The 23,257-nt window shown below is 36.7% G+C and overlaps 1 protein-coding gene across 2 annotated transcripts in view; it reads right to left on the bottom strand.

The window, feature by feature from the left end:
- JAKMIP2 (janus kinase and microtubule interacting protein 2) overlaps positions 1-23,257 on the bottom strand; it is a 1,408,623-nt gene that overhangs the window by 297,463 nt on the left and 1,087,903 nt on the right. For both annotated transcript variants that reach the window (XM_044069136.1, XM_044069137.1), the window contains exons 12-13: positions 17,810-17,938; positions 398-481 (exon numbers count right to left, since the gene is read on the bottom strand). In XM_044069136.1, coding sequence (XP_043925071.1) covers positions 398-481; positions 17,810-17,938 — 213 coding nt within the window. The remainder of the gene's footprint in view (positions 1-397; positions 482-17,809; positions 17,939-23,257) is intronic.

Raw genomic sequence — 23,257 nt, 5'->3', positions numbered from 1 at the left:
CAAGAACAGATATTTAAAAAACAAATGGATGGGCAGATTGATCCATAACTAGAGAAATATGCTTACAAAATGCTATCAAATTATAAACTTACATTTTATATTTTGTTTAGGAAAGCAGTTTAAAGCAATTGTCTTTAAATGGACTGAGGGTAAAACAACATTGTAAACACATTTCAGGTTTTAATTCATTACATTTTCTATTCACAGCTCCCTGTGTTATGATGTCAAAAATTGATTAGAATGTACTGATACAGAAGTAAGCATACCAGAGTTATTTTTTGTGCTAATAATAAGCTATGTCCTAGCCAGATTTAAAGTATTGTTGGTGCTACTCTTCATGTTGATAGCTACCTTTAAACTGTAGAAACAAGATATTTATTTCTAAAGCTTATTTTACCTGTCCTTTTTCTGATAGCGTTGTTTCCAGATCTTCAATTTTTGCTTTACACCTGAGAACTTCAGCCTGTAGTTCCTCACGTGCCTGTTGAAACATTGTAGCATAGTTTGACATGAAGTTTAATTAATAAGTCTTCATCTAATAGCGAGAGGACAAGCTGATCTTATGTTTTAAGAGAAACGATGTAAAAATGCAGTGGTTATAGAAATAGCATTATTGGTAACAACAGGTAGGAAAACACTGCTAATCCTTCAACTTATGATTGTTTTATAAAAACTAATATATTTCTAAAATGTGCCAGAATTGTGAAAAACCTATGTTAAAGAAACAGTATGATACATGGCTCTTAGCAAGTCCACTTTTTTATACATCAGAATGCCACACTCTGTATGCTTTTACTTTCAGCAGTTAGATCCTGAATAAACAAAGCTTGACTTTTACATAGTTAAACGTAAGCACTACACAGATATGAGTAATGTAAAGTAAATGTAGAACATACCAGGAATCATGCAACAAAACAGAAACAAGGAAACATGCTGAAACGATATATGACAAGCAGAAAGATAAAATGATTAAAAATCATCCTCAACCCTATGACTTCACTGAACTAACCTGCACAATGGCTTCTTCGATCAATATCAATGGGTGACCACTGTCTGTTGGCTACATTAAAGTCTTTAGCTCACCTATTGTAATTTATGTGTCTGAGTAATTCTCTGAAATGCTTGGCAGTATAAATTGGTAGCTGCAGGCATTTCTCTATGGAGGTGTTGGCACAATGGTTATGCTCTTTAACTCACAGATGAAAGGTACAGGATTTGATTCTGACTTCTGTTTATTTGGCCAGACTTGTAATAGTCTGCGGACTGATGGCCTAATATTTACCTATGGACCAACCTATTGCTATACAAGCAATACATTTAAATCTGTGTATTATATTGCAAAAACATTACATAAATAAAACGGAATATTCATTGTTCAGATGTCCACTTATACTTTGCATCTCAGACTTGAAGAAAGAACCTTAGCACTTCCAAACTCATAGTTCAGAGGACAAATTTAAATCTTTTCAGTACTTGCAATATAGTACTTGTACATGTTGTGATCGGAGTTATATGAATCATTTATGGCAATATGGCGATGGTCCCACAAACTCTTCTTTCATTCATTCTTCTTCACTGTTTCAATATTAATATTTTTCTCTTCCCATGGTGATTTTATGAACCTCGGGGTCTTTTTTGTTATCATACGGTTTAGCCTCTGGTCTCCTTGTCCTTCTCCCTTATAACCAGGACACAGGTGTACGGTTTGCCTTTCAAAGACGTCAGGAAGCATACTGACTGTACGCATTTGAGTACAGTTTCATGGCGGGGGGACATGTCAGGCACTAGGGCCCAGGAGATACTGCAGTTAAATAAAATGAAGATAAAATGTCATGTACTGCACAAAATGCCTTGACTGAGACTGCAAAACCAATTTGCAGCTCATTCGGCATTTGTGTGCTATCTATTGTTTCAGCAGGTCTTAATACATGTAATTAACACTGTGCAGAAGGTGGAGGGAAAGTCACAAGAAATCTGACCAACTTCCTGGTTCTTTGATGCAGCTTTCCCTTTGTCGGTACAACTTCTCCTGCCATTGGGGGATTAATACAGTTAATGTTAAGGAGATGAGCTAGCAAGGGAAGTAGATTTTTTTAATTGCAGCCTTTAAGTATGTTCAGCACTATCAGCGTTTATTTTATAGAATTATTTTCTGTATTTTTTGATGGTGAAAATTTATTGTTATTTGTTTTATATTGCTTTGTCACTTCAGATATTTTTTAAGAATGAATACTGTGCTGAATGACTGTCTACATACATAGAGTTTAATGCATAGACAACTTTCTGGGCTGTCCACGCATTACTCTTACTAAACTAAGAAAAGTTAAAAAAATACAATGCAAGCTGTTATTTCCAGTTGGCAGTTGAAAAATAAATGCTGCATTCTGCATATTTTTTTTTTCTCATCACAAGTTACTTAAAAAATGTGAGGGAGAAATGTAAGATTTGAACAGACAGAGGTAAGAAAGATGTTTACCTTGCAAGCAGTGCTTCTTGATTATAGGTTCATAGGTTCATAGGTTCATAGGTTCATACTAGGCTATCTGCCCGAGGGCATTTACAAGCCTAGCCCATAGTTTTGTGGCTTACGCCACCCCTTTAGTATGGGGAACTATACCCATTATTTTGCTGTGCCTGTGTTGAGCAGTGACACTGAGGTAATCCCTGGGGTATATCTGCGATCTCCCATCCATTGGTCAAGATTTCTCTTGAACAAGGCCAGCGAGGTGCTCTGCCTCACATATACCGGGATTTTATTCCACAGCATAGGGAGTCTTTGGGTGATGAATCTATCCCTCCAGCACGTCCTATTAATAGCCGTGTCGAGGTTTAAGTCTCTATAGTGTTATGTTTTATTATTTTACCTAAGGTAACAGGAATATAATTGCAAATAATATACTTTTAAGTATAATTTAAGAGATTGTATACACATTATTATTATTTTAAAAAAGTGTGGCAACGTGAAGTTTATCTTTTCAAAATGCCCATTATAACCCCCTGTCTTAAAAGCAACTTAAGGCATGAGCAGCATGCTTCTCAGCTTTTTTGTTCAAGCATCAGAGACAAACTGAATAATAATGAGGGATAAAGGTCCAAAACCAGGGAATTTTTTTAAAGATTACTATGACACAGAATCTTGATAGAGTACAAAGTTTTGCATCAATATGCATTTTCTGCAAATAAGAAGTATAGAAATCTAATGTTATACTTAATAAATGAAACCACAACATACACTTTGTATCTGTGTTTTTATAAGGCAAAACATTTTAGTGTAGTTATTTTGCTGTAATTTTGGTTTTCACTCCGATATTGCTTACTTTCTGCGCTTTGTTTGCTACTGTTTTTGTTTCTTTGTCTGCTAACCAAAACTTTCTGCTTTGGCAGTTCAGTGACCATCATATATATTTATGCATTTCTAATTGCAGAAGATGTGACGCCCCTACACTATTCCAGTAATCAAGGAGCCTCAATGCTCATCATTAGCACCAGTGAGGGAAGTATACATTGGGAGGATGACAAGTATACTTCTCCCTCTTTCTCCAGAACCCCAATAAGACTCTCCACTGGCACAGCTATAGGGTTAAGATCTCAGCTGAAGGGTCAAGACAAGATCTCAAACACCCTCTCTGTTCAACCAATGCTTCGTGTCCCTTTCCAAGTAGCTGACACACACACACACACACACACACACACACACACACACACACACACACACACACACACACACACACACACACTTTGAGATTTGATTTATATACAAACACACACAGCTGGGGAATGGTGGCACAGGTTTACTAGTTATGCCCCTTTCTGCCCAGACTATAAGGTAGTTATCACTGCCACCAACCCCTACTTATCAGCTACTTAAAGGCCATTACAAAAGGTGACCAATCTTACTGTGTAATGTTACTATTATCCAAATGGTAAGTGTGACCAAGACTAATGATATTTAGGAGTGGCCTGTACAGTGTCATCAAATATATATGCAAGCACTCTAAGATCTTAAATATGTCTCACAAATATCAGCCACAAAGATAGGTTTAAATATATTTAATAATAAATAATAAAATAACAAGACAATACTCAAACAACACAGTAACTGCAGAGTTCAGAATCACAGGAAATATTTTAAAACAACATTGCAGGACAATCTCAAATGAATACAGAAAACATCTAAACTAATATTTACTATATTCCTATCTGTCTATCTCTAAAATAAATACTATGCCTAAATTTTACTTACAAAGCAACACACAGGCAGAAGTGCTGAATGGATGCTTCTAGGTCCAAGACAAGATACAAAATGCACAGTCTTTCTCTGAGAGAGTTCTTAAACTACTATCAAACATTACTGCTTGATCAACTTGGATGACATCACTCTTTATCACCTGCCTTCAGTTCTCAGGCTAACAGATACCAACAGAATTTTATCATCTCTGTGTGAGAAGTACATATCTCTCATATGTGCAGCTGCTAGGAAGCAATAAAACACTTTACATTTTAAACCTAGTAATTATAACTACTTTCAAGACAATAGAAAAACTTCTATCTCTAGACTTTGTGTCTGCTTGCTGCATTGAAACTGAGATAATCGTAAAACATTTTGATTCTAACTTACTTTCTTGAAGTTTTGCAAGTTAACTCTGTATATTGCAACTTCTACTATTAAATCATAAATTTGCACAGGTATATAGTTTATATACATTTCTCTTCTTTTCCAGTAGGGTACACTGTGGTTATATTCTTGAAGCTGAATATATAACATATAGGGCTGTATATATCACAGCAATATTCACAAATGACATACAGTATAATTATTTAAAAAATTCCAGCTAGCTGGGCTGGCAACATCACAGAAGGTAATTACTTACAAAGATTACAGTCTTGTTTGTCATTTTCCCTAGATCTTAAATAGTGATGTAGTTTTGTGATTTCATAACTTATTTTGTAACCAATATGTAGCTCCTGCAGCAGTTATATCCACTGCCTCATAGACAGCACCTGGCTTTCTTTTTCTTCTTCTTTCCCCCCTTTTTTTGTTTTGTTTTGCTGGTGTACTTTGCATGCAGAATCTGCATTCCCTCTGTATGTGTGTATTGGTTTTTACTAGATAATTGGGTATTAGTGCAGGCTGTGTGTCTTGTTTTATAACTGCTTTAATTTTAGAATGCTTGTGTATTTTTTAATTTGTATTTTTCAAGATTGCCAAGTCTTGTAAAAAGTGAATGCATTAAACCATTCCTATTTTCCCTGCATCTGTGTGACTTTACAGTTGGTTTGTTTGTGTCTTTTGGCTTTTTCCGGTTAGTGGTCGCCACAGCGGAACTCCGGTCCGCTAATGATTGACAGCAGATTTTTACATACTGGCTTGCTGGGCCTAACGCACAACCTTCAACAAAGGAACGCCCATTCACGCATGCCACCACACAGAAGATGCTCTAACTGAGAATCGAACGGGCAACGTCTAACTGTGAGGCGACAATGCTACCACAGCACCACCACCGCAGTCTGACTTTACAGTTGGTATAATAAATAAAAAGGGGGAGTGCTGAGGGCTTGTCCATTGAAAGACATGAATATTTCTTTTATATAGTTGTGGTTTGCATTGTGGTGTTGACATAGTCAATCATGACAAAATAATTACAATAAGTAACAGTAATCTGAAAAACACATGCACACAGACACACACATACACACACACACAATCATATATTGTATACATGCATATGTATCAAAAGTACTTCTGAAATAATCTAATCTAATCACTGGCTTTTTCTAATTTTATAATTATTATACAGGGAAACTTTCTTGAACATTCTTGTAAATTATCCTATAATGCATCTGTAACAAATCTTCTATTACTTATATTAATTCTTCGTATCAGTTCCCTGACATGGTGTTAGTTAGCCATTAGCTGTGCTTTCAAAGCAAAGGATTTCAGACAGAACTGGATAAGACCTTTTGTTAGAGAGTAGAAGTCTCAGAAACAGAATATTTTGCCAATTCCTAAAGCATACTGCGGTGGTGGTGCTGCGGTAGCGTTGTCGACTCATAGCAAGATGTCCCATTCGATTCTCAGCTAGAGCGTCTTCTGTGTGGAGGCATACGTGAATGGGGCATGCCTTCATTGAAGGTTGTGCATCAGGGCTGGTAACCTGGTGCGTAAAAATCCACCACCAATCATTAGCGGACCGGAGTTCCGCTGTGGCAACCCCTAACCGGGAAAAGCCGAAAGACACTGTGAAGACTTTCACATCTTTTTTTCTTGTTTGGAATGATGTGCTTTTAAGTAATTTCCAGTAGGTTTTTCAAATGCTACAAAATGCAACACTGTATTTAGGAACAGACCAGTGAGATATAAAGTGATGCAATGTACCCTCTGACATAACCAGACAGACCTTTAAAATCAGATGTGCTATAGTCTGTTTTCTGACCTTGATAAGTACATTCTGGTAAAAGTTTAAATTGCTATCATTTCCTTGATCTTTAATGATGATGTCCTTTTTATAGCAACTGACCATTTATGTAATAATAATTTGTCTTTTTTAACAAGTGTCGATGTTATATTTAGCAACAATAAAGATGAAGTTATTGCTACTATATATATTTTTTGTAGATAGTCTTCAAGAACTTTGGTATCTTTTATTGAAGTAATTACTCAGTTTGTAGCCATCAGCAAACTATTTTCACTTTCTTATCTGCAAAGAATAGTTCTCAAAGAAATGGAAACTGGATAGAGACCTCTGGGATACCAGTGATAATGCAGACGGAAAGGACAACCAAGCCCTCACCCTGACTTGTTATGTCTTGTTACTTAACTAATGTTTTACCCTTTGATTTATGTATGGATTGGCATTTAACATTTAATTTTAAATCATTACCTTACATGGACAATGTTAAATGTCTTAATGTAAAGGTAAGCAGCATGCATTGCCAGGACATCGCTAACTTCTTTTTCTACCTCTTCAATGAATGCTTCAATAATCAAAATACAAAAGTATGGTCCTTCACAGACTCATATTGTTCCGAATCTAAGAGAAGTCCACTTTGTCATGTTGGACGATCTCTATTATGATAGTCTCTATGACTTTTAATGAAATGCTGGTCAGGCTGATGGATCTAAAATTGTCTTGGTCTGATGTAAACTCCCACTTTATGCATCAATATTACTATTCCACAGGTCAAGGATAGATCCATATGTTAGCTTGATTGATGGGAGTTAGAATTTCCTTGATTCTTGGAAAAAAAAAACACAATGTATGTTGTCTAGTTGCATGGAAACTGTGCTTCTGATTTTACCTGTGTCAGTAGTTATCTGTATTTATACAAAGTGCATTTTCCTTTGTTTTATAGTGCCCTCACATAATGCCTTTGCCCACTGTGAAGTCTGCATAATGCACCAGATTGTCACCAATTTACCTAGCTTTTGCCCTGCCAGTTTGATCCAGTTTTCAGTGTAGCTCAGAATTTCTCTCTCTCTTTCAACAATGACTAACGGGGTGCTTCAAACTGAGTAGGTACTACAACAATCTCTAGGGAAGAGGGAATGAGTCAAGCTTTGCTATATAGTCTTAGTAAAAATCACCAAAGAAAAAAACAATGGGCATTTTCTGTTTAATTTTTCAGTGTTAGTATCCTTAAAACAACTAGAATATAAGGCAGGAGGATACCTATGTGAAACTGCTGCAGTTTTCAAAGGTCCTAACTCAGACATCCACACAACCCAGAGCAATGCATGTATTTGGAACTGTAAGTTGTGTTACTTTGTTCTAGTAGTCTATGATAAAAAAAAAAAATCTGTGAATATTATAATACATAAATGGTGTTTTGTCAGATTCATTCATTTATAACATAAAATATTGGAGTTTGGTCATTTTCTGTTTTGGTCAGTTTAAGTCTATCCAGAAATATAGCTTGTTGGTTTAACTAGGACTTATCCAAGAGAACCATTAAGTTATGCATGCAATTATTACATTTCTTTATTCACAAGTATAACAAACATAAATACTGAGGCATTTATTTTGCACTGCTTATTAATTATTTACCTCACTTGTGTAAGTTTGCTAATAATGGTTTAAATACTAGTGATTTAGTTTTAAATTATATCAACCATTGTATTAATAGCTCATTAAATGGATTTTAATTATCATTCAATAAAAGTTAATTGTGAGATAAAAAAATGTATTTCTACAAGTATGATAGCTACAAGTTATTTATCTGAAATTGCAAAAAACAATTAATGTTAATGATTTTGAATGTTTATGTATTGTGCTAATCATAAGTTAAATTTTCAGAACATGAGCTTTAGTTCAAGTTAACTTGATAAATTATCCCCAGGATTCAGCAAGCAGCTGAATCCTGCACGGCAGGGACCATTCCTGTGGAGCACGGCATTGCGCCATGCATATGTATGAAGGTGCACTGCCATGCTGTAAAATGGACATGGTTCTGAGTACAGGTGCAGGGGGTGTGTCTGAGAGCAGATCTCTCACAATACATACACCTCCTGCACTCCAGAATTGCCATTCGGCAATTTCAAATGAGCGAGAAAGCTTGTAACCCCCCAACCTATCAGGGTAATAAATTTGGACAAAGCCATAAGGGACAATCATCCCTACCAAGCCATAAAGTTGATAGAATAATAGGTTTAGCATAAGACATAGCGCACACCTCCCACCTCATCAGAGTAAGGAATCTGGACAAAGCCATGAGGGACAATCACCCCACAAAGCAGAAAGTTGATAGAATAACAGGTTTAGCATTAGCAGAGATATTCTGAAGGATACAAATAAAAAAAAACACACCAAATATTTTTTTTTTATAAATGAGATAAAGTTTAAGCATAGTTGCGCGTGTGTGCCCATTGCTTAGCTACGCTTACTCCAGCTTAAACAGCACAAGAAGTTAAATAGCAAGAGACATCCAACTTAAGCAGTGCTGCAATAGTGTAGTGGTTAGAGTGTGCAGTTTACAAGCAGCCATTACTGGTTCGATCCTCACTGTAACCAATTCATATTTTACATGTGAAAGCAGTACATAAACATTTTTTTATAACGAAATAACATATATTTGTTAACCAGAGTACTGTAGTAGGTCCAGATGTGAGGTGTCAGTGTAATAAAGTTGTAAAACCCCCATATAAACACAAGTGCCCCATACAGTATAGTCACACATGAATAAATGTAATGAAAGTACATTGGAGGATGTCAGGGACAGTAAACAGACTTATAATATGTAATGAATGATGAATCACTCCCATACAGCAGATAGTCTATAAAATAAAAAAATAAGCAATGCTAAGCATTGAACAGCTCTGCTTACCAGGTGTAAGCATTGTGTAAATACGACTGCTAAGCAATGAGTAGCCCAGCTAAGTGGATTTTCCCCGTCGGTAAGCAATGCTGAACCTGTACCTTTAAGCAGTGCCAACCGTAGCTAAGAAAGTTTGCCTGTAGCTTAGCTTAGCTCAGCATATTAAAAACCATCCAATCATGGCAAGTGGGAAATCGGCCACATTTAATCTACACAGGCAGGAGTATAGCTCATAACTTTTTGCAGCTTCCCACTGTAGACAGTATGGCAGGTGTTAGCGATGGCATGTGCTTCTGGGTGCAGCGCTGGGGCATACAGGAGTCCAAGGTCATGGTAGGACTCCTGGTAAATAACCATGATGAGAGACTGCTGCAGGGCCAGTACCAGGGCTCCCAATATAAAGCGGAAGCCTGGGAGCATATTGCCATTGATCTCACCAGTGCCACTGGTATCGCTCGGACTGGTGAGTAGGTCTGGCACCACTATGCTGACTTGATATGGAGAAAGAGGGATGTCTTGGACCAGTAGGTCCAAAAAGCAAGGCAGAAGATGGGTGATGTCCCAGCAGTGTGTAAGTATTCATATCAATAACTGTTTACTAAAGTTCAGCCTGTGTATGTGATGGATAGGTATGCCTAAATATTTCTCTATTCCCTTTACAGCTGCGGCTGAGTGGGCTATGAATAAGGAAACCCATGCCAGCAGGATGCAAAAGCTGTGTCGCAAGGCTGAGTAACTTATCAAATAAATATAAAGTAGTAGAAAGTCACCTGGCAGTATAACAACTGTGTATGGGTTGTACTGAATAAACCAGACAATATGACAGTAATAGTCCCATATAGGTCATATTTCAATAAAACTGTAACTGCCTGGCAATAAAGTTCTAAATCCTGGAGTGGTTGTGTTTACTGTGGTATTGTATGGCATTTAGTGTTGCAGTCTCTGAATAGTCTCTGAATAGTAATGTTGTGTAAAGCACTGTTACCCACTATGTGCTACATAAAAAATATGTCTAGGAATGTCTGTATAAGACTGTTGTTAAGTACAAAGTTATTTTTTAGAATTTTGCAACTATTTATCATGCCATTGGCCATATATTTGGCCATTAACATGCCTTCTCCATTGAATACATACTTTCTTTGGAGCTGTCATGCCTCTGTTTTGTAATTTGCAGAAATGTATTCGGTTAGTAACCGAATACATTTCTGCAGGTTACACTAGTCCTGCACAGACACCTGCCTGCTTCCTGGATCACTAATTCACCTCATTTGCATGGTTTTCATCTGCAAATGGGGTAATTGGCATACAGCAGTGGTGTCTGTGCAGGAATAGTGTAGGAGCGCTCATGCACATCCCGGGAGCTCGTTCCTGGATCACTCGTCGGCCATATTGCATGCAGGAGCTCTTGCACTATTCCTACACACCGTGCAGAGCTTGTTGAATCCTGGGGTATATTTATTATACAGAATGGCAAATTGTATAAGTGTAGGTGTTAGAAAACACAGCATATTGTTCTGTGCTTATTTGTTCTGATTGCAAACTTATTATTTACTTTGATTATTTTGATATAGAATTGATGAAGGTTTTAAGCAGTATAACTTAAATTTATTATGATGTTGCAAAGAATAACCTTTGCAATTTTCCATTTCTAAATGTTATAATAGACAATAACATGGTTAATTTCCCTTTTAAATAGGATAACAATATTTTACCTCCATCAGTTCCTTATTTCTTTTCCTAGCTTAGTGTATTAACTGCGAAAAGTGAGAGTCGTGAACTGAGAAATCAGCATTGTAGAACAAATAGCATCCATTTGAAGAGTCTTGGGGTAGGCTTGGTGGAGGGAGGCATCTGGTTTCTCACACTGCAGCACTGCTACAAAAACCCAGTCCTCTGTATCTTGTTTATTAGATTATGTGGAAGCTGCAGTACAAATGTATTAAAGGGCACTTGTAAGTGTCCAGATACAGCTGTGCTGGGGAAAAAGTATACTATAATGAAAATGGGAAACTGCTAATTGTCCTTTTAAACCAAGCACAGATGTACATTTGGGGAACTGTCTGTTTTTTTTTATTGCTTCATCATGTAATAGTGGTGGCATGGGGAAGAGTAGCATTGTGATGGGGTGTTGCTTAGGCAACAATATGTAAGAGGTGAGGGAGAGCAACTTCATGGTTTGGGTGTAGTTTGGTGGGGGCAATGGCCTGGGAGCTGTGAGTACAAATTTGAAAATCCTAGATACACCCCTGCTTATGGTCAAATTTAAACCAGATGTTAAAAGGAAACTTCTTCCACACTGTACAGTAAGAGATGGAAATAGAACTTGTTGGTTGGTTAGATTTGTGTCCCAATGACTCACACATTTGTGGAATAGACTTCCTCTCCATGTCAAGCAGAGTACCTCACTAGCCCTCTTTAAGAGGAACCTGGATGACTGGATGGGAAACAGAAAGTATACCCCAGGATGCCACCTTTGTCCCTGCTGGACAGGGAAAACAGGGGCTGACTTTGTGGGAATATGGGTGAAATTCTTGGCTAGGCTTATAAGGGCCTCTGGACCAATAGCCTAGTATCGTCCTATGAACCTATGAACCTATGAACCTACTGTAGCAGTGATATCATTACAGTTACCTTATTCTTTAAAGAGAACTGCATTCTGCTTAGTAATAGAATCTAAAGTAGTGTGGTAAACAGAATTTACCCTGTGCTTCAGACAGCGTTACTGCATATGGTAAGCCTTAATATGAGTGGCTACCCCTTCACAGTAGCGCTTTCCAGTTCAGAGACTGCCTACCATAAGCTGGACCATTAATGTTGAAGGCAGTCCTGCCAGCCAAGGTACATGACAGTGAGGCAGTCTGGGGTATACCTCTCAACCTGGAAACATCAAAAATCTGGACAAGGCCCATGAAAAATAGGTACAAATCTGTATGCTGATTAATGTAAAATTTGCGTACATAATTAAACAACCCCGCCCACTCCAATGGAATTGTGGGATACCAACTTTGAAACACAAACTGAAGAACAGAACCAAAATATAGTACCAGAGTCCCCCTGCAGCCATTCCAATCTTCCATTACCTGGCTATTTCACCCCATTTACCATAAACACTAATGTGTGCATACTGCTTTTCTTCTACAATGCTTATTTGGATTTTAGTTTTTTACATTTTATAGCACAATGCGCAAACACTAATAGATATCTGCTAAAAAGTTGTCTAACAATGAAAACAGATTTGGCATTAAAACTTCTCTGCCCTTGAAACTCACATTCATTGAAACCCACACCACATCCAAAGAAAATGCATCTGGCCAGTGGTGAATAAAGATTACCTTTGGGCTGTTTTCAAATCAGAGGTCTCTTGCACAAGAAACGTACATGCGTTCTTTGATACACATTCCTGACTTTATTAAATTATATTCCTTGTATAATACAGCACACTTTTTAGAATTTATTGTTTAAACATTTTTCCAGTAGGCAATGAAACAAAAATGCATGAACCAATGACAAAACTGCCCTATTCAGAACATTTCCATGATAACAGTCTACTTCCACGCACACGCACAATTGCATTTTATATTTATTGTTTGAACATTTTTCCAGTAGACAATGAAGCAAAATGCATGCACCAATAATAACAAAACTGCCCTATTCAGAACATTTCCATGATAACAGTCTACTTCTACACACAATATATATATATATATATATATATATATATATATATATATATATATATATACTTTTTTTTTTTCAAATCTGCACTTGCATAAACACAAAGAAGACAGAAATCTCCCAGAACACAGATCACTGTCAGCATGTGTACAGAAACTTCACCAACAGTGTTTTCTAATGGCAGGCAGCCATTGCCATTTTGACTAAAGGCACCTAATACTTGCCAATTATGCACGTAATCTGTAGAGATGTCATGCCATGGGTGCAAGCTATTAAGATATCCTTACAACTCTTGTGGTGAGTTCCTTGACATCCATGTCTCAAACTCATAGTAGTATGGTTATCATTGGAGACCCATGTTATAGTTTTCAAGCTTGACGTAGCCTTCCTTAAGGACTATATTTTGATAACTTTGCAGGCACACTGAAGCTATGCAAAGCATAAAGAAAGTGAAGCAATTCACATCTTGTCCCTACACTTGACAACTTCTAAAAATGGGATCTCTCTGCTAACCCTGTACACTTTTGATTTTTTTATACCACTGGTACATTCTGTATATTCAGTAAAACGTTTCTTTTCCTGGCATCCACTGCAAGTACCCTTGTCCCCATACCCCATCCCTACTTTTTCATGAACAGATTTATTATGTGTTTAATTTATCTCTATCCTTTCATTTTTCTAGTATATGCCTTGTTTATCAGTCACCAGCACAAAAAAATGAAAGCCCATCTCTAGTTACCTTAACATCTATAAGTCAAGGATAACCTGGTCAGAAAAAAAAATCACATCAACTAAACACATAACTTGATTTACTCCTTACCAACATATGCATATGAAGGCAGTCAAATTTCACTGACTCAGTACTCAACATCCATGCTACCAGGCCCAACAAAACACACAAAGACATATTTTTTTACATGAGCTTGCACTTTGCTCTGCATAACTGGCACTTGTGACTTGGTCACACAATTACCCATCTCACAGGCTCCCATTTCCACAAGTCACAAGCTCACTCAGTATTTCATACACACACACACACACACACACACACACACACACACACACACACACACACACACACACAGACACACACACCCTACCTCTGCAGCTGACTTCTAGAAGATAAGTCCAACGATGGTACCGGCTCTGCATGGCAAAAGTAAAGTAATCCTGTCCTCTGTTCTGCCTGAATGGAAAACTTAAATCCTCTGTTCTGCCTGAATGGAAAACTTAAATCCTCTGTTCTGCCTGAATGGAAAACTTAAATCCTGTGTTCTGCCTGAATGAAAAAAGTAAATGCTGTGTTCTGCCTGAACAGCAGAAGAAAAAGTAAATACTGTGTTCTGCCCAAATGGCAGAAGTAAATGCAATAGATACGTGGTGTTTTAGTAAATGGCAGTCCTATTCAAACAGATGCAAGGCATGCTGACGAAGCTGACGTCATCGTACACAGGATGATGTCACCTCCAAAAGCGCAAAAATTTGAAAAATAGATCCGAAAAATCAGAAATAATGGGGTGCCACTCAGGAATCATGGCACTCCATTATTGGGACCCCAAAACTCAGTAAAAACTGAGTTATTTGGGACAGTTGAGAGGTCTGGTCTGGGGGAACAGCTAATGCTAATTAGCCATCTGCTCTTCCTCAGAAATGCCTGCAGCTACCAATTTACACTGCCAACCATTTCAGAGAATCACTCAGCTGCATAAATTACCATGGTAAGCTGAAAAATGTAAGGCCAAAAGATAATGGTCACCCACTGAAACCAATGGAAGAAGCCACTGTACAGATTAATTCAGTGAAGGCACAGGGTTAAGGAGTGAGTATGTGACTGTGTGTATGAGTCTGTGTGTGTCTCTGTTTGTGAGTGTTTGTCTACCTGAGTAGTCACAGCAGGGGGATAAGTATGTGATAGAGACTACATGTGTTCAATACATGTGTGTGGGTGAATGGGTGAGTGTATCGGTCAGTGTGGGGGGAATATCTGGAAGTGTGTGGGAGGGTGCCAGTCATAATTCTCAACATTGTTGCTCAAGAATTCTGGACAATGTCAGAAATAATGGGGGGTGGCCAAAATCAGGGCTGCTTTTTAAATATTACTTTAATTCACTTAAAAATTTAATGAAACAGGTTTTGCATCACCATTCATTTTCTAAACAATAAGAGGTATGAAACTCTAATACTGGCATTATTGACTGTAATTTTTGGTGATTTCTCAGAAAAATCTAAAATGTTACATGTAAATATATGGCAATACTGAGGATGTTTTGCAAAATTTTGGACACTTGACAGCTATGATGCCTGTGCCAGTGTAATACATGGACTGTCTGAGTACACCACAGTTGCAAAGGGCTTTTCAGCATGAGTTGTAAAAATATGACTTAGCGACATTCAAAAATGACCTAAGGATATTTTCTGCATTGTGGGTAAAGCTGTGTCTGAAATGGATTTTTGAGATCCTGTAAACTGATCTACTTGTGGTAGGTAATGTGAGTGCAGGGCCTCATAACCCCAGCCTTAGTTTTTTACATCTAATCTGCTCAGCAGTAGAATGTCTAAAACTCACTTCTAAACTTTAACCTCTACTCACTGCTTATATTTAATTTCTGTATTATTTTTTTTCTCTATACTGTATTTTTCCTTATTAACTACCACAATATATGCAATTAACTAACACTGTATATACCCTCTAGGCAGTATTATGTTTTGTGTGACTCACTTAGAGGTTTTAGGTTTCATACTTTTGTAATTATGTTTGAACTGTGGAGCTTTTCTCACCGGGTCTCCACTGAAAAAGAGCCTCGCCCCAGATGAACCAACCCGGTCAACAAATGTCAAATAAATAAATAAATATGTACACTTTAAGCTCTATCCACTGCAAGATTGTGAAGGCCAAATTATGTATTGGTTGTTTAAGTAAATGACTGCAGTAAGAAACTCACTGCACATCTGCTTCCCCATAGCCTGTAGGAAACTTCTACTTTACAGGGTATTACGTAGGCCACATGTGTGGTACTGAACCTAGGTCTGGAATTCACTTATAGAAATATAAATAAAGACTGTCAGAGAAAGTGTTCAAGAGGGTAACTAGGATTGTTTGAGGGCTGTAGGGTGTTCATAGTGAGAAGATGTGAACAAGACAAGAATTTACTATCTGAAGTAGATAAAAAGAGGAATAAATAAGAGAGGATATGAAGGCATGAGCTTATAGTAAACTGGATGGATGGACTGTGCCTGAAGAAAACTGATGGGGACAAGTGGGATTACAGGTAAATGCAGGCCTACTTGTTTATCTGTTGATTAGCACATTGATTGACTGCTTGTTAGCAGAGTTGTGTATCTGGGTAATGACCCGTTTTCAGTCAAGGCAAATAGGGAAAACAACTCATAGTCTGAGGTACAACAGGCATTTCATTAACATGACACTTACAGCCATAATAGTAAGTAGTGCAGAACACTAGGCTGTTTTTATAGTTACAAGAGAATGTTATGCTAACACATAAATGGAGTTTCTTTTTGCATTCAATTTGTTTGTTGAGAGTTCTGAAGTCCCTCTGTAACTTTTTCCAAATTCACCAACAAGGTATCTCCATATGTATTCAGACTTCTTGACTGACAAATCAAATGTCCCCTGCTCTAAGCCACATATAACAAAATCTATTTTACAAAAATGGTGCTAAATGGGTGAAACTATTTGCCCAGGGGAGACAGCTGAAGGATGCTCAGCAGTGTTGTTCAACATAATATGGAATAATTTAAAGACAAGGGGAGGTGGTGAAATATGCCAAATGATAACTGCAATCCCTTTTTGAGAAAGAGGAGAAGAGTTGGTTTGTATGTTCCTTATGATTTGAGGATTTGAACGGCACTGAACTAAGTACATTACATTAATTTGAAAAAAGGAAAACAACTACATTAAAAAATTAGGTAATGCAAGACATCAAAAAATAATATATTCTCAAAGTACATAGATTACATCTATTTGGTGTTTGAAAAATTTCCATTTTTGGGTTCTGAACACTTTCTAAGGTGTTAGCAAATAGATAATCTTATTATTTTGTTATTGATCTTTATGTGAGTAGCTTAAGAAACCTTAAAAGTCTCAGCAAAGTACATGAACCACCTCCAAAGTATTTCTATAAATTTATTTAACTCATTCACTCCAAAGAAGATCAAGAACTTTGCACTGTAACTTCCAATGGGTGGAGCCTAAATTTTTGACAATCAAATTATGTGCTCACATTTCAAACAAATGTTCATATCTCTGGAACCATAGGGGTTACGAAAGAAGTATAAATGGCAAACTCTTCAGCACAAACTTTTTTTGTAGTGATAGCATTGTTTAGGTGCTATGTCTTAAACCAAATTTTATAAGTCACAGTAGACACTAACTATTATGTCTCTAATATTTCTCAAACAACTTACAATATCTCAGCAACCACTCAAGTTACACACATACTGTCAGCAGCATTTTATTAGCCTAACAAGAGCTTTCATATGAGGCTAAGGATTTCTGTCTATGTTACTTGGTTGTTGAGATATTTAGAAAAAAGTGAACAATTACATCTATATAAATTATTATCATAAATACAACCATTAATATATCTTTACTTACACTAGAGAGAGGTCAAATATTAATGCAGTTGAGTTTGCCATTATGTAAGCTTTAAGACAAAATCTTTTAAAAACTTGTACATGGCATGGTTTTGGAATTATTGATGCAAATATGAACAAGCAATATTTGACACCTGGAAGCGTCAATAGGAGGTAACTGCAGATGCATCTGGAGGCATCACTTGGATGGAATGAGTTAGTATCTCACCTTTGCTTCTCGTTCTGCATCCAGAATGCTCCCTGTGTGTTCCTGTAACAGTGCATATGCCCGCTGAAGTGCCTGATACTCTTTGGTCAGCTGTCGAAATCGCAGTTCTGATTCTTCTGCTGCCAAGCCCTTCAAAACAAACAAAAATAGATCAGCAGGAAAATTGTTGTTTCTTTGTTTGCTATCTCTTTGCATGGAAAGCGTGTGAGCCAAGGGAACTTCTCAACAGCCTTTGGAAACAGGTTCTGTATTAAACAAACTGTAAAACAAAGTGAGTTCAGTAAGGCTAGAACATTAATATTAGCATCAACAGGAACAATAAAGTGACCCATTAAGGTGCATACCCAGAGACAGTAATATGTAGCATTCTAGACTATATTATATTATTCTATCCACTTACTTAAGAAAACGGTATACAGGAAAAGAGCATCTTAACCTAAGTGTAGATAATTCAATAATAATTATTTCCCTAAATATGTTAAACAATGTTTATGAAAGTATACGTTCAGCATTAAGTTACAATTACATACATACACACACATACAAATATTTTAATCACAGGCATTAATACCATTCTGTAACCTGCTAATATACCAAACAGTTGTTCACATAGTAAGTGCCCAGGCTGTTCTTAAATATATCTAAACTAGTACTTGCTTTAATGTAATTTGGTAGTCTGCTCCATGCATCAACTACTCTGTCAGAGAACCAATTAGTACACTTCTCATTCCTATAGAATCTTCTACATAGGTAGTCTGATGATTCTCTAGTACTTTTTGATAACTCCAAACATTCCCAGAGGTAGCTGTTTCTAAATGCCATATATACCTGAATAAGATCTCCTATTAGATATCTATAAGATACACTGTACAAGTTCAGATACTTTAGTCTTTCCTAATAACTTAAATGTTCACATCCATAGATGCCCTCAGTATATTTCTGCTGTACTCTTTCCAGTTTACCCATACTTGTGTGGGTCTGATGTAACTAACAAATAATGACTTCATCATTTCTGATTTCCTGGACTTTATAGATCTTTTTATGCAACTGTAGTTCCTTAACTATCATTAACCAGTTAGTTTATATGATTAGAAAAACTCAAAACTAAATCTACCCATATACCTAGGCTCTTAAATAAACCTACAGTTTCAATCATTGTGTGCCGTATTAAATATTCACCCCAATTAGTTTTACACTCCTAAATCTCATATGCTTTGTTTATGATGTGTTTATCAGCATATTATTCTCCTGTGCCCAAATGGTCAATTTAGGCAAGTTCTTTTGCAGGCATGTCCTATCTGTAACACATGTAATCTGATTACCCAATTTCATGTCATCTGCGTAAAGACTGCAGAACATCTCACTTATATAGACCTGAAAGATACACTCTAAATAAGTATAGGCTTACAACAGATCCCTGTGGAGACAACCCTGAGTGTAACCTAGAATTTCAACTGTCCAGTTGCTGTATGATACTTGCCATGTCCTATCTGTAAGCCATGCAGCTATCCATCTTATCAAGAGTACCTAGTTGTTGTAATTTATTTGCAAGCATTTTGTGTATGACCCTGCCAAAATGCTGAAGTAAAATCTATATAAATCATTTCACAGCACAATTTTTCATTCATAATTGTTATAATATTGTTATGGAACATCATGTTACAGGTCGTAATAGATCTATTTTCAACATATATATGCTGATACATGGTTTCAAGTCCAAACTTTCTAATTCTAACAATAACTTATCCAATATTACCCTCTCCATTATTTTTACATAACATGAAATTAAGCTTAAGGGTCTGTATACCCGCGGTGGTGGTGCTGCGGTAGCATTGTCGACTCACAGTAAGATGCTGTCCGGTTCGATTCTCAGCTAGAGCGTCTTCTGCGTGGAGATATGCGTGAATGGGCATACCTTCGTTGAAGGTTGTGCGTCAGGGTTGGTAACTCGGCACCTAAAAATCAACTACCAATCATGAGCGGACCGGAGTTCCTCTGTGGCGACCCCTAACCGGGAAAAACCGAAAGACACAAACAAAACTTAAGGGTCTGTATGACTCTGGGTTTATCCATCTCCCCTTTTTCTTAAAGACAGGTCTGATAAGTGCCTATCTCCAATCCTGAGGAATCTCCCCATATTTATATGACCTAGTAAATAATAAATATAATGGCAAGGTAAGTTCTTGCGGAAGTGTTCACAGGTCATTATTACTAATTCTGTCTCCTCCCTGTACTGTTATGTCTGTTGTTGTTAGTCTTGTTCCTTCCAGTACCGGAATTCCACTTGTTTCTTTGTTTTCCTCCCTGTGCTTTGTTTGGATTCAGTTTGCATAGTTCTTTTTCAATTTAATCTAATTTTATCTCAGTATCTGAGGTTACCTGATGTCACTAGAACAATTTATCACCCCCTGTGTGGAGCCAAACTGCTTTGCATAAGATTTTGCAAATATGTCCATAATTGGTTGTGTCTGAGAAAAAATTTTGGAATCTACACATTTTATCAGTTTGGATGTTTTTACTCCTTCTACATCTTATGTATCTATAAAATGGTTTGCTATTATGCTCAATATGTTTATATAAATTTTTCTTTACATTTTTCTTGATCTTGTCCCATATTATGTTTAATCTCTCAATCCAGTCTGTTTGTTTTAGTTTTCAAAGTTGTAGTTTGACCTTTTTTCTATTTCCTGCATTTTTTGTCTCTCACCATAATCAAGTATCTTGTTCTTTTGCAAATATATCCTCCTAATGCTGTATGCCTAGATCCTGATATTAAACGTTTTTTCTCCATTCAAACAATTTTTCTTTCAAAACTTTTCACATTCTGAGTCTTTTCCAATGAATACATCACCCCAATTAGTTTTACATAGTGACTGTTTTGCTTCCATATTATGTTATAATCTTTAGTACATTGGTTTAGATTTCAGTTTGCAGAATTATCTAGCAGAAAATTAACCTTTATAACACCATGATCATTGTACATCATTGGTGGTGAAGGTTTACCTTTAAAACTGCGAATCACAGAAGCGTTTCTCCCCGGGTCTCCACTGAAAACTGGCTTTGCTCCAAGTCAGACTTTCCCAGTAAACAAATGTTAAATAAATAAATAAAAATAAATATCAATACTAGAGGCATAGTGTGGGTCTCGTTATAGCTTGATAATGGTTAGGACTATGAAAACTCCAATTCTGAATCCACAAAGCCAAAATAACTTTTCTGTAATTGCTTTATGTATGTTTTGCTGTTATATCCATCCATGCAAGAATAATTGCCCCTTACACTCATAACTAATTATTCAGCAGGGAGCTAGATACCTTCCCCATTTGACTTTCAATGCTCAGAAATGACTTTTAATAGTTTTGAATTTTAAAAGAATATAAATTTCTGTTCAGGGAGAAATGGAGCAGAAAGGGCAGACACTTAGAAAATTCAAATATGGAGTATGAAGAGAGAAGATGCAGAGATAAAATAAGGTACTAATGAAGAAATATACAAGAAAAGTTAAGGTTATGGGTCTTTTGCTGTTCATATTAAAGTGCAGGGCTAAAATAATACAACAAAACACTTTGCAATATATAATGACATGCCATAGAGGAACGAAAAGATAATGTTTTATTAAAGGTCTTGTTGATAGATAACCTGCTGAGATGCTACGGAACTTTAAGTTAATGGGTAGAAGTGTGATGTTTTGCAGATGGGAGAGGTTAAGATAGGAGGACCCATATATGAAAATGCCTTTTCACTTGTAGACAAAAAGAAGTTGTTGCATAACAACAGGAAAGTATTTATTTTCTGAGGCCTGTGGCAACATCTGTGGCAAAGAATGAATTCTTTGTCACTGACCAATGGGAAGTGACAATGCTAAACAGATATATGTAGAAATGAATCCAATAGTAAAGTGTCTCAAATATGATGAGTCAGTCTGCACTGGCAAAATAAGCAATGGTTCTCCATATCATTTGGCAATGAACTGCCTCCTTACATTTTCCCAAGGGAATTTACAAGTGTTCTGCATGTTAAGGTACCCCATGCAAGTAAAGGAAATAAATATGTTCATTGTTCCATAACTCTCAGTGTAATTCTGAGCACAGGCAATACAGTAGTCATGGTAACAAGTGAGAAAAATTGGATGGACTGACAGACTGAGAAAGAAGTAAAAATAAAGCAAACGTTTAATGTGTTCAGGTATTTGGGCATGTCGCTGAGAAAAAGGGGAATGTCAGAGATACTGCAGCCAACTGATAAAAAGTATGGGGGTGATGTAGAAGAGAGGAGTGCCAAAGAATCTGAAAAGTAAAGTGTACAAAACAGTGGTGCAACCAGTACTTCTGTATGGCATAGAAACCTGAGCAGTGAAAGCAAGGTAGCTGTGGAAAAGATAAAGAAATGAGGACATCAAAGCCGAAGTCAAAGTAACCCCAGCTGCAGAGAAGAGAAAGGGGGGCAGATTATGGTGGTTTGGTCCCACACACAGGAAAGTAGAAGATTATCTGGCACAATAGATTTGTGGAGATAGAAAGAAGGCAACAGGAGATGAACTGCATGAGACAAGACTTGTGTCATCTGGTTATGACTGCCAAAAAAGGTAGGAGAGTAGCACTGAATATAGAGAGGTAGAGATAGCAGATGCAAACCCCAACCCTATATAAAATGGTAAAAAGGGAATTACTGGTGCTGCTGTGGTTGATGACGTTTGTCCTTATAGTTATACAGACATCTCGAAAAATAAATTCCATGTCCATGAAGACCAATGTAGTTACATATGCATTTTGTTCTTGACCCAAGGTGTATAATACATAAAGATCATGTTGGGATTGAATTAAATATTCAGGTACTTCATTTGTATTTGCTGTACTGGTATACACACAGACACAAGATGTAGAAACAAATTTGCAAATTTACGGGATGTACAAAATACCACAGAATTGATCTAATTTACATTGACTATCATAATTTTATAGAACGTGCTCCCAACCTTATAGAAGATAGACTGAAGGAAATCCTGAATTTATAAAGTAGATATGCTTGACCATAATAGGAATACTTCATCAGAATATCATAGAAAATTGATATCTGGCTACTCCAGTGCCATATTATTAATGTATAATGATGACATATTTGAAACAAATACTGATTTCCAGGAAAATGTAATTTAGTAGTGGCATGTGTATTAAAAGTATTGTTAATTAACCTCCAATGTTATGTTTGTTAAGGGTCCTTCATCAAAACTCTGATTTAAACAGCTAAGTCTTAAATAGAGGAGAGTGAACAATATCAGAAACATGCACAAGGCCCACAAGATGACCTATGCCATTGCTGGAGAAGACTGTGAACATAACAGACAGTTAAATGACAGCAGTATAGTGTTCCTTTTGAATTAATGTAGATGGTTGGGTATAACATCATACTCAGTGGTAACTCTAAAATTTGGGTGAATATCAAATTTTA

Source organism: Protopterus annectens, chromosome 4.part0 (assembly GCF_019279795.1).
Source record: "Protopterus annectens isolate FY-2018-M chromosome 4.part0, PAN1.0, whole genome shotgun sequence".
In the NCBI taxonomy this organism is placed as follows: domain Eukaryota; kingdom Metazoa; phylum Chordata; order Ceratodontiformes; family Protopteridae; genus Protopterus; species Protopterus annectens.
Note: the sequence above shows the minus strand (reverse complement) of the source record. Positions and strands in the feature narration are given on the sequence as shown.